The sequence below is a fragment of the Populus nigra genome, chromosome 13 (genome assembly GCF_951802175.1).
Source record: "Populus nigra chromosome 13, ddPopNigr1.1, whole genome shotgun sequence".
In the NCBI taxonomy this organism is placed as follows: Eukaryota; Viridiplantae; Streptophyta; class Magnoliopsida; order Malpighiales; family Salicaceae; genus Populus; species Populus nigra.
In genome coordinates this window covers 7,411,635-7,424,148 of record NC_084864.1, presented here as the reverse complement: position 1 = coordinate 7,424,148, position 12,514 = coordinate 7,411,635, and the positions used below count along the sequence as shown (strand labels likewise).

Genomic DNA, 12,514 nt, shown 5'->3' with positions numbered 1-12,514 from the left:
CCCTCGGTAATTCTGTCGGTAAAATCATTTGACGTCACCACGCCATTGTATATTTCCAGACAAACTATATACCCCATCGGCGAAATGGTCGGTATATACCGACGGAAATATTCTGTCGGTATATACTGACCGTTTCGTTGATGGATTTAGGCCGTCGGTATATACCGACAGATTTGGAGACAGAATTATTTTTGTCGGTAATTATTACCAACGAAAAATTTCTGTCGGTGAGTCCGTTGGTTTTCTCCGGTTTTCTGGTAGTGGAAGGTTAAGTATAATATTGGTTATACTTTAGTGGCTATTTCTAAAGCCCAAGGGTATGCCGGTGGCATATGGATTATATCTTCTATTAGTTATGTCTCCCTTTCGACCCTGGATATCACTAGGCAATGTGTTACCATTCAGGTTTCTATGGGAAGTAGCTCTTGGTTCTTATCAGCAGTCTATATCTCGCCCATTCCTGGAGTTCAACTTCAACTTCAACTTTGGGATTATTTGAATACAATAAAGTTGAAAGTGCAAGGCCTTTAGGCCCTCATTGGTTACTTCAATGAAATATATTCTCCTTCTGAAACTTGAGAAAGTCTCTTCTTATAAGCCAGGGCTTCGCGTTTCTTGTAGATGATGTCAGATTATGAGGTTTCAGAGTTGGGCCACCAGGGCCCTAATTTTACTTGGCATAGACATATTCATGGGGTTTGTTACTCAGCCAAACGGCTTGACAGAGCGTTGGCTTCTTTAGGTTGGCAAACTAGTTTTCTTGAAGATTATGTTGAAACTCTTTGCAGGCTTCACTTTGATCATAACCTGATTATTCTTCGTTGTGGGGACCGCCTAGACTGAATTGTGAAAGACCTTTTAGGTTTGAAGCAGCCTGGACTACCCACTCGGATTATCAGGATATTGTTTGTAGTGTTTAGGATAAAGGCTGTCATAATGTCCTGCAAGGGATTCAGAAGGTTCGATAGGATTCTATTTCTTTCAATCAACACACTTTTGGTAATATTTTCCACAGGAAAAGATTACCTGAAACTCAGATTAATGGTGTCCAGAGGTGTCTTGAGCACTATACTGATGATTCATTTCTTTCTCTAGAACATCATGATTATAATGTTGTTCTTCAGCAAGAGGAAATTTTTTGGTTCCAAAAATCTAGAGAATAGTGGGTTACTCATGGTGACAGGAATACAAACTTCTTTCATGCTTAGACTATGCGAAGAGGACGGAACATGATTAATGGGTGTTTTCTCTCTGATGGGACTTGGTGCACTCATGATTCTAAACTACGGGAAAAGGCCATCCAGTTTTATAAGAATTTGACCCTAAAGTAACTATTACTACTCACTTTATGGAGTTTTAATTATGCAACCAAAACCAGCTATTTAAGTTTAAATTAAAGCAAACCAATTAAAGATGCAAAATTTCAAATCCAAGCATAATCAAGGCTGAATTTATATGGTTTGAAATCTTTAAAAAACAAAACTACGAAATATACTAGTTTAATTGAATTAACTAATATGTGATAAGTAATTAAAAGTGGGGTTTGCTTACGATCTAAACTACTTAAAAACAACTTAAAAAGCTAAGAAAACAAAAAAAAAGCCATTTTTAAAAGTAAAAGGCAGAATCGGAATAATATAAAAATAGAGAGAAAAATTGCTTAACTTCATTTGCAAGAAAGTATTCCTTAAAGAAACACTTTCTTGAAACAAATAATTTGATTTAAGGTAAAAAAAGGGTGACATTCAATTACTTATCACAATATCAAAAAAGTAAAAAGACAAAAACAAATAATTTGAAAACAATAAAATCCGTCATTCTCTTCTTATATTCTCTAAATATCACCCTCTTTTTTTAGTGGTTAGGGCTAGTTACGGGAAATTGAGGAGGTGGAGTAGTTTTTCTAGTAAATAACTAATTCCTAGTCACATTATTTTAAGGTTTTCTTATACTAATCTCACTCTAATGACTTGTGCATTGACTTTGATTTTCTAGAACAGTCTCCCTAATTATGTCATTATCCCAATATTAAAAGATGGGTTGGACTCATGTTAGTTTTCTGGTAAATTTCAAACATGTCATTTTTTCTCGTCTTAATGATTTACTAAGCTTACCATATACGAATGGAAAGCTTGAGATGTATGGTTTTGAACCCAACTAAAAATGGAGTAAGATTTTGCTTATAGTGACATATATGGTCTCGAAAGTATATAGAGGTCCAGTTTGACAAGTTTGCAAGTCTTAATCCAATGTTTTGCCACATGTTCACATGAACTTCTCTACACGTTAAACCCTTGATTTATGCTCAGACCAATCTTGATTCCACTAGGATTTCTTTTTCCAGTTGGATTCCTAATGCAATTAGGATTTTTCACTTCTTAACTCCAATAACTCATCCTAATATACTCTTTCTAGTCATTTGTTTGAAATTATGCTAAAAATACCTCATTTAGCTCATTTTTACACATTACATCTCCACAACACTACTAAACATAAAACAAGTTATGTTATTATAAGACATAAAACATGCATAAAAGACAGAGTAAGGTATTAAAAAAAGATAGAATAATATAAGTGTATCTTTTGTCAAAAAAAAAGTGAAAATTGAATAATAAATAATATAAGAAACCAAACATATTTTCTTATTAATCTATTTTAATGAATTTAAATTAAAATTGTAGAAGTCTATCTATAATAGGGTCACACCTTAAATGCCAAAAAATACATTTTCAACTATTTTTTTCAAATAAAAACACTTAACTAACACCCTGAAAACCTCAATAAACCTATTTTAAGTCTAAAATCAACATTTAATTGGTTAAAAAAATAAAAAAAATTAACCTGAATTGAAAAATACTCTCTAGCCTTGATCTATTTTTTTTCGAGCAGATGGCAAAAACAATTTAAATGAAACTTCTTTTATTGAATAGAACTCGTTACTTCAAGATTAATCTTTTAATTGGCTAAAAATTAAAAAAAATTAACCCAAATTGAAAAATACTCTTTAGCCTCGATCTATTTTTTCGAGTAGATGACAAAAGCAATCTAAATGAAACTCCTCTTATTGAATAGAACTCGTTGACTTCAAGATTGATTTTTTTTTATTGTCGGAATGTGGTTAATCAACAATTTCTTTCCTTTTCTTGTTTTCAATAATTTTCTCTCTCATCTCAAATTAGGAACTAAGAAAAAAAAAGAACTTTTGAACAAAAACTAAAACTTCATAGACTGAAAGGACCGTAAAAGAAAAAAAAATAAGAAAAATATGTGAACTAAAAAGCTTTTTTCATGCGAATTTGAAATTAACCATGTGGTTCTCTCATGTTTTATAATTTGGTTATCTTTATTTTAGTTGTGCCTTTCCATTATAGCTAATTAAATTGGACAATGTAGTTTGGAAACTTGAAGAAGAAAAACCTTCAAATACATAGATCACAATAGAACATGAGAATGTAAGAGACAATCAACTCATAAAATACCCAAAACAACTCATAAAAATATACAATAAAAAAAGATTTTATGATAAAAAAAATATATTAAGTGACACGTGCAGAATACATGTGCATTGCTTTTCAGTTTATGTTAATAACAATTAACAATTTGCGTTTGTCAAAACTACCGATGAAAATAATTATAGAGTAATCTTTTTTCATGAATATTTCTAAATTTTTCAAAATGTCAAAACTGCAGTTTATGAAATTAAAAGAAAGAAAAAAAAGCCAAAAGCTAATCTCCAAATCTAAAAAAATCACATTCGCAAAGTTCCTTCAAACTTCAAAACAAAGATAGGATAAATTCCGGTCTTTCAACTCACACAATAATCCTCGTTTTCTCATCAACAACAACAACAACTAGAGATGAACAAAAAAATTAAAAACTTGATTAAACCAAAAAAAATAATTGAAAAAACCAAATTATGAAAAAAAAATCGATCAAACCGATTATAATATTTTAAAAAACATTTGGTGTGGTTCGGTTTTGGTTTCATAAGTTTAAAACCGAAAAACCTTAACTAAATCGAACCAGTTTAGTTAAAACATATAAAATAACTGAACTGAAAAAACTGAATTAAACCGAAACCAAGCCCATCATAAAACCCATTAGAAAGTCCAAAACAAAATCCCAAAAAACAATATAGCTTTTTGTTTTTAATATAAAATAATCGAACCAAACCAAAATTGGTGGGTTGAGTTTTGATTTTTAATATAAAATAATCGAACCGAATCAAAACCGATCAATTGAAATTGGTTTTGGTTTGGTTTTGGTTTTATTTTTTATATATTATAATATTTCAATTTGATTAATTTTATAGGTAAAAACAAAATCAAACTGAAAAAGATCACCCCTGACAACAACAACCATGCAATATCCGTAAGATAAGAGTCTCACCTAGCTCGTACAAAAAAATATTACATAGAAAAGGTAAACTATATTTTTACCACTATAAATTCATTAATGTTCAACTTTCACCACTATATTTTAGGACTTTCAACCATTATCCTTATATTTTCCATTAAGTTTCAATGACTCTTAAACAGTTTATTACTCTATGAATTTCTTTATATATATAAAAACTTTTTTATGAGATGAAAAAATAGGAGAAAGAATGAAAACGTTTTCTATGATTTTTGTTTTGAATTGAAAGAAATTGTTTTTCACTTATTTAGTTTTCTTATTCTGAAAATTTTAGTTATTTAGTATAAAATGGAAAAATTGAAAATCTCAAGGGTAAAAATAAAAAGAAATTGAAACTATAGGTATTGATAAATCTGCAAAGGCAAAAAAGTTGATGAGCAAGGAAGAAAGACCGAATGCTAGATCATGAAGGAGGAGCTTGTATGTTTGGTATTGAGGTTGCTGTTGTGGTTGTGGTTTGAAAAAGTTTTTTTATAGAAAGTAATTTTAGTCGAGGCTAAAAAATATATGTTTGGTTAAAACTGTGGTTCAAATTAAGGTTGGCTAAAAAGTAGTTTAATGTGTTTGGTTAAGAATGCTTTTGAAATTGAGGTTATAAAATAATTTTAAAAAATATATATTAATATTGATGGTTTTTAATTTAAATATTATAGATTTAACTATTACTATTATATCATGAAATAAATAATACTTTATATAAAATATTTTTTTGTTCTATTAAACTATCTATAATTTCATCAAGTATGAAATACATCCGACAAGAACTATATTTTTCATAAATTTCTTAAGAGCGCAACAATATCAGGTAAAATATAATCAGAAATAAAATTAGAATTGAGATCAAATTTTGCAAATGTTACATCATCAAGTAATCTTCGTCTAATTTATATAGTGTTATTAAATATTATTTAACACTAGTTTTTTTTAATAAAACACAATTAGAAATATATTTTTTTATTTTGTTGGGTCAGATCTGGTTCAATAACTTTGAACCGGACCGATCTGATCGGAATAGTGGAGCCATGCTCCACTGTTTACATGAACAGTGTTCAGAATAAAACCCATGAACAGTGGAGCTATGTTTTATTCCTTACAAGAAGCTGCTTCTTGGAAACATGTAGCACACCATAGTTATAAGTGAGTCCTACAAAAAAAAAATTGATTTTTTTATTTTACTAAAGATTAATAGTTGTGGCTGCGGGTGAAATTTCACCCACAGCTACGATATAAACACTAATATGTGTGGCTATGGTTGAGGGTGAGGCAGAATATAAACACAAGCCACGTTACCAAGTCTACACAATAAATAATAGGTAACCACCCCGTTGAATCATTTACAACATATAAGTTGACGAAGGAGGGGAATTTATAGTAGGTAACCCAGCATTTTAAACTATAAATTCTCATTTCTCTGCGTTTTGTTTCCGTTATGATGATTAAATTAAAATCTCTCTCTCTCGAAGAAAACTAACTTCCTACTTGTCTGCAAAAGCAGACCAGATCGTGTTTGGTTTCTGAAAAGGACAAAAATAAAATAAAATCTCTAGATTTATAATCCGATCTTTCCCTCCAAATCAAGGAATACCCAGGTAGATTTCTCCACCACCACCACCTTTTTTTTTTTTATATATATTCTACATATGTTTTAATTTCATTTTTGCTTGTAAGGTATCAAATCATGTTATGTTATGTTAGATGCAAGAAGGAGTAGTTTTTTTTTCCTCTCTCTCTCTCTCTCTCTCTCGGGTTAATTGGGGAGTTTTCAATTTAGCTTGAGGTTTAAAACCAGTTGAGATTTTTTTGGGTTTGGAGTAGATGAATAGATGCGTTCTTGAAGAATATTGGCAAATTTCATCGTTTTCGATTGTATATTGAAGTGATTTACACTCGGAAGAGAAGTAACGGCCCATGTTCGTGAGGTTGTATTGCGTATTCACACTCAGATAGCAATTTTTTAAAGTTTTTCTATGCGCTATGTGAGTATTTTGTTTGGTATTATTACATACCAATGATGAATCCATGGCACATTATGGTACTGCAATGCCTACTGATTTAGTACATCCTGGGAATGCACTGGCTTGATGAGGCTGTTATCTTATGTCCTTTATTTAAACTGTCACTGAATTGTGATATTGTCCAGTTTTCGTACTGCCTTTTCTTTTTCGGTGGGTCTTCCAAGTTTGACTAATGTACTAGGATGCTCGTCAGCTTTTCTTGCCGCGACGAAGTTCATTTCTTTTTCAAGCACCGAGAACCGGACTTGATGAGTGTGTCAAGAAGCTATTTGTTGCTGGATTTCAACTTGTATATTTGTGATTCTGTACTTAGAAAATCTCTACCATAATGCCAGTCCCCATTCGGAGGTAAAGAAACACTGTGTTATTTCTTTTCAGCCACAGGTCTATTTTCCTCCTTAACTTACAACTGGATTAGTTTTAGCAACAATGCCTATACTTGTGACTTTGACCTCTATTGAACTGCAGTGGAACTCCCAAAAAACCTAGTGAGATGATGAGGCTTTTCATGACAACTTTTATTGGAATAATTTTTGGCTTCTTTTTAGGAATATCCTTTCCAACTCTGTCCTTATCTAAGGTATATATATTTTTAACCTTTTCAATCTCTACTTTATAGTTATGTTTCTCCTTCGTTTGGTTTTGCTGTTGTTTAACGCGGCAAGAAAACTCATGTTTCTATGTTTTATGATTGGCAGATGAATCTCCCATCCAGTTTGTTTCCTTCCATTGATCTTACATATATTGAGGACAAATACTCTGGTCTTTCAAAGCAAGCACTGTTCAATGCTTGGTCTTCTCTAAAGGGTAACAAAGAGGCCTCTCCTTTACTTCCCAGATACAATGAGACCAAGGTATATAGTCTATTTAAGCTAATCCTGATGTGTAAAAATTGGTTAAGTGCTGGTTGTGCATTTAAGCAAAATATAAACCTGATACTATTTGTGAATGGGCCCAGAGTTTGTGCTGCAATGGTGAACCTGAACACCTGAAGACATTAGCTCCTCTTTATGATGAAACTGTGATTCTCAACTCAAATAAGTATAACTATTATCCTACTTATGCTGATGCTGGTAGGTTAGTATGCAGCTTGGTCATGAGTGTAGATGATATCTGATTGTGGGGATAACTGTGTGAAAATATATGAAAGAATAAGGAGATACGAGTTCATTCTAAGTAAAAATGGAGGTGGTGCCCTTTGAGGATGAGTATGAGGAAGATTGTCTGAAAAGATTGACATATAGAATGTAGATTTATGGATGCATCTATGCGGCATAGTGATTGGATTCAAACAATTGGAGAGAACAGAGGATAGATAGACCAAAAAATGACAAGGTTTGAAGTGCTAAAAATGATTTATGGTTCACGACAGTTGAGGGAAAGATGGAAGCTTGCTCTTTTGAAATTAGAGTGACATCAATTTGAGAATTGTGGAATACTCATACCTATTGCAGTTACCTTTTGCCTGTTTCAGAATTTGATTTCTTTTGCTTCGATAAGTGTGATAAAGGACCAAGGTCAATTACCTTATGTTATTTGATTACTTGCGTTTTACCTTAAGGAACTAATTAACTTTGACTTGCAATTATCTGTAACTAATGATGATGAATTTTCAATAAAAAATGTATCAGCATGGATTCTCTGCAGGCACAATTTTTTATCATTGTGTTTCTAATGCAGATCTGGGTTCCAACAAATCCTCGAGGTGCTGAAAGACTACCCCCTGGTATAGTTGCTTCTGAATCAGATTTCTACCTCCGCCGACTTTGGGGTCTGCCTAGTGAGGTGTTTAAATATCCCATATGAATCATCTTATTATGGTTTGCAAGTCGGTTACTTTCATGCATTTGCATTCACTAGTAGCTTGATCTAAAAACATGAACAGTTTAGGATAAAAAGATCATTTGAAGATGATTTGCATCAAACAGTTGCAATTACATCTAGTTGTATTTAGATAGAAATTGAAAACTGTTACATCATAACAAACTGACTCTTCAAAATGATTTAAAATCTTTTCTTTTGTGCTGCGCTCCATTTATATGATTAGATCTTTTGAGTTTTCTTGACTGTCGACTCATCATTTTCTTCTCTAATCCATATCTTTGATTTATGGACATCGTGTCTGCAGGACCTTACCATCCAACCTAGATATCTTGTAACCTTTACTGTTGGCTATGATCAGAAAAAAAATATCGATGCGGCAGTTAAAAAGGTTCTCTCTTTCTCTCATTCACCTTTTTCTCGTGTTCCCTTTCTCAAGATATATGTATTTATACATATTGTCTCAGTTCTCCGAGAACTTCACCATTGTGTTGTTTCACTATGATGGACGGACAACTGAATGGGATGAGTTTGAGTGGTCAAAGCGAACTGTTCACATCAGTGCTCACAAACAAACGAAGTGGTCAGAAATTCTACCTTTTCTTAACTTTTAGTTAATTCTACTAAACACTTAAGCTGCATTTACTTAAATACTCCTTGAAATTTGGTCCAGGTGGTATGCCAAACGTTTTCTTCATCCTGACATTGTTGCTCCCTACGATTATATTTTTCTTTGGGATGAGGACCTTGGGGTGGAACATTTTGATGCAGAGAAGTACTGGAAGTTCAATTTCCATTTGAATAGAGATGCATATTTTCATAAATTGGAATATGAAGTTTAAATCCAATCTGTTTCAGATACATTAAACTGGTAAGGAAACATGGTTTGGAGATTTCACAGCCTGGTTTAGATCCAGATAGAGGAACAACATGGGCAATGACAAAGAGAAGAGATGGCATTGAAGTGCACAAGTAAGAATAGTAGAATTTCCTAATGTGCCTTCACTTTTTCTTGTGAAATGAATCTCAACGCTAGTGTCTGGATGATATTGATTTGTTTTTCCCTTCCTTCAGGGACACTGAAGAGAGGCCTGGTTGGTGTACAGATCCACATTTGCCTCCATGTGCAGCGTATGCAAACATGATTAAACCCATTTCCAATTTACTCTATTACTGTAATGATTGGGCTTCCTTTTTCTAATCACCCTGAAGATACATTTTGTATTGGGTTTCGGTGTATCTTACATTAAATACTTTATGAACAGATTTGTTGAGATCATGGCAACTGTATTTTCTCGAGATGCATGGCGTTGTGTTTGGCACATGATTCAGGTAAAACGAGTGAACTTAAATTTCCTGCCAATGCCACTCCTTTAACTTTAATGTGTGAAATCTGAAACTTGTTCTATTGTAGAATGACTTGGTTCATGGTTGGGGTCTAGATTTTGCTATGAGGAAATGTGTTGAGGTCGGTAACCATTTTCTTTCTTGCACCTGAACTAACACTTTCCTGCTACAACAAGTTATACTTACTTGACTTTACTGGGAATTAGCCTGCTCATGAGAAAATAGGAGTTGTCGATGCTCAGTGGATCATTCACCAAGGCGTTCCTTCACTCGGGAGCCAGGTAACTTCAAGTCAATATTCAATATGAACTAGTTGATTGTGGAATATATTTTCTTCACCGTTTTTTTTTTTCGTGGTTAATTTCACAGGGGCAGGCACAGAAAGGAAAGGCACCGTGGGAAGGGGTATGCAATTAATGTGTTCTCTCTAATCTCTATTATCAAAATCAACTGCGAACACCATCTCCCTCCTTGTTTCTGGACTAGCTACAAGGAACTGAACCTTGACCTTGCATAATTTTCTGTGAAGTTGCATTATCACCTTTAAAAACAAGAAGAGTATTATTAATTAAGCTCTGATTTTCCTTTTCAGGTGAGAGAGAGGTGTCGGAAAGAATGGGCAATGTTTCAAGATAGAATGACTAATGCAGAAAAAGTCTATTATAAGGCAATGGAAATGGATCCTCCCAATTCAACAGCTCGTTAGGGGGAGGGGGGGACAATAATGGCCCAAGAAACATTTTATAAATTACCATGTCCAATATATATACTTGTATGTTCATTCAATTTTGACTGTGATAGTTAATTTTTTTTTCCCTGAAAAAGACTGCTATTACTTTTATGGGCCAATTTCCAAATATGTTCTTTTGACCCTTTTTATTTCTGCAGATGGATGAGAGGGATTCATTCTTTTGTAGCGATCACATGATTTGACTTCATTTAATGCTCCACAAATACCTTTTGCTAAATCAAGTTTTGATCACAACGATAATTCGTAAGTCACTCGAAGCCAGTTTTTCAACTAAAGCATTTTCCATGTCGTTTCTTTGCTCTTTGTATCAAGTTCCAGCATCGAATTCAAACAGGCCCTGAACTGTGGCTCCAAAATTTTTTGGGAGACCGAAATAAACTGCAATGGGCTGTTAAAAACAACTCATTGCTTCTTGCAGGTCGTTTTCAAATGCTGATGAACTGACCATAGCTTTGGTATCACATTTAGTTATGATCTCTTCCACCCTTTTAAAAACAGAGCAGCCAGCCATGACTTGGTATCGCATTTGCCATTAACGGGAACCAAAAGGGGAGAAATGTCTTAACCTTTTGAAAAATTATATCTCCCCTCCTGATCACTCTGTTGCTCCAGAATGGCGCAACGGATTGCAATCAGCAATTAGAAATAATTTTTCGTTATGCCCTCTTCCAGTTCTTTGAATTCACAAGCATCATCTGCTGAATATTCACCTTCCAGAGAGAAAAAGCTGTAACCAAAATTACGTGGATGAGCATATGAACATCAATAAGAATTCATAACATGTTTTAAAACTCATAATTGAAGATTGTTCTCTTTACAGCCCCTCATTTTTTATTCTGAGGAGACCAAACCCAGAAGCTAACACCTTTTCACCACGGTGCCGACCTTTATCCTCTTAACACAACTCATAACCATCGTGAGTAGCCCCCCACTTTGCAAACCTCTTCCTCACGGTGTTCTCCTCTCATCTATCCATCTGAAGCCACCACAAATTGACCCACCATCACCATCAACCACATTCCTCCACAGCAGACACTAGCTCCTCAACATCATAGCAACCTTTGTTAGTAAGATATCCAACAATGCCAGTTCCAACAGCATTCCTGCTATGAATACCATCGCCAACAACTTTTTCTCTCTTTCCAATCGTGAAACAATGATCTATCAACAACCATCGAACTGGCCCTCCCCATGCACTATACTCCACCTGACAATGACCATTTAAAGAAAAAATAGTAAGAGATAAGCAAATCTAAAAAAGGAAAAAGAAAGAAAAAGAACCGAACTTTATTGTGTTTGTTTCTTGTTTTTACAAGTTCCTCTTTGTTACATTGTCAGCATAGGAGTGAAGAGGGAAGGAAGAGTTGCCCAATCCATGCCATCATGCACCTCCCAAGACACCAAAGTGTCACCTGTATGCGCTGCCAGTGGTGGAGGCGCGTGAGACCCATGCGTCGTCACTGTTTCCGATGGTCCTAGAATCTTCCAGTGTGCTTCCTATGTAACAACCTAAAATTTCCATGTAACTTTCATATTTCTAACCATTATGTATGAGTATAATGGATTAATTTTTTTTTTTAGCAATCTGTTTACCAAATTTACAATACATACCATTATTGATTCTCTGGCTTACCAAATTTACAGTAGTGTTCTCCCTATAACTTATACATTTTCTCAGTTATTTTCTTATTCTCTTGGGTAATAAAATATCAAATAACTCTATTACATACACGCAGTAACCTTTGGTCACACACCAATTCAATTGTTTCTCCATTTGATTCTTTCACATCGCTTCTCACAATTCATCTTATATTCTTTTCATTTTTAATTTACTTAAAACATTCGCGAGATAGATACACACACACACACACATAACAAAATAGATGCAATAATCAAATGCTATAAATACAATCATACCATTTAATACATTTTAGGGTGAAGTTATTAACTCAATTTTAAGTATTTATAGTACATAAAAATAAGTATCTAACAAAATTATAAATAGTAAAACGACACAATCAGTGCTAGTCCACTTCGTGACATAGACCTGCAATATGTATAGCATTGTAAAAGTTATTAGTCGTCAAGAAGACTTATGCTCATGGTTTTTTTATGAGGAAAATGAATCATTATGTCTATTAGCACTTTTAACAATCTTACTCGA

General features: G+C 33.5%; 1 protein-coding gene across 8 annotated transcripts; it reads left to right on the top strand.

Annotated features, from left to right (window-relative positions):
• The first annotated feature begins 5,671 nt into the window (after positions 1–5,671).
• Positions 5,672–11,994, top strand: LOC133671379 (uncharacterized). Of its 8 annotated transcripts, none has more exons than XR_009834293.1 (17): positions 5,798–6,005; positions 6,625–6,779; positions 6,900–7,011; positions 7,130–7,285; positions 8,112–8,216; positions 8,560–8,643; positions 8,720–8,835; positions 8,926–9,027; positions 9,111–9,224; positions 9,327–9,383; positions 9,518–9,584; positions 9,667–9,720; positions 9,806–9,880; positions 9,969–10,004; positions 10,192–10,371; positions 10,488–10,593; positions 11,694–11,994. XR_009834293.1 is itself a non-coding variant. In XM_062092131.1 (16 exons), the coding sequence occupies exons 3-16, from the start codon at positions 6,760–6,762 to the stop codon at positions 10,303–10,305; spliced, it is 1,212 nt and encodes a 403-aa protein (XP_061948115.1). In that variant the 5' UTR covers positions 5,672–5,791; positions 5,912–6,005; positions 6,625–6,759; the 3' UTR covers positions 10,306–10,448. The 8 variants fall into 8 exon arrangements, 4 of the variants coding, with proteins under 4 accessions (XP_061948115.1, XP_061948114.1, XP_061948117.1 ...); XR_009834291.1 differs by having other exon boundaries at positions 11,689–11,994; XR_009834292.1 differs by lacking the exon at positions 11,694–11,994 and adding an exon at positions 10,769–11,148.
• Positions 11,995–12,514: the final 520 nt, after the last annotated feature.

Excerpts from the sequence above, each read along its gene's own strand:
- LOC133671379 (XM_062092131.1), top strand. The coding sequence starts at position 6,760 with ATGCCAGTCCCCATTCGGAG. Across the intron at positions 8,644-8,719 it reads TCGATGCGGCAGTTAAAAAG|TTCTCCGAGAACTTCACCAT; the intron begins GTTCTCTCTTTC and ends ATATTGTCTCAG. Across the intron at positions 9,585-9,666 it reads GTGTTTGGCACATGATTCAG|AATGACTTGGTTCATGGTTG; the intron begins GTAAAACGAGTG and ends GTTCTATTGTAG.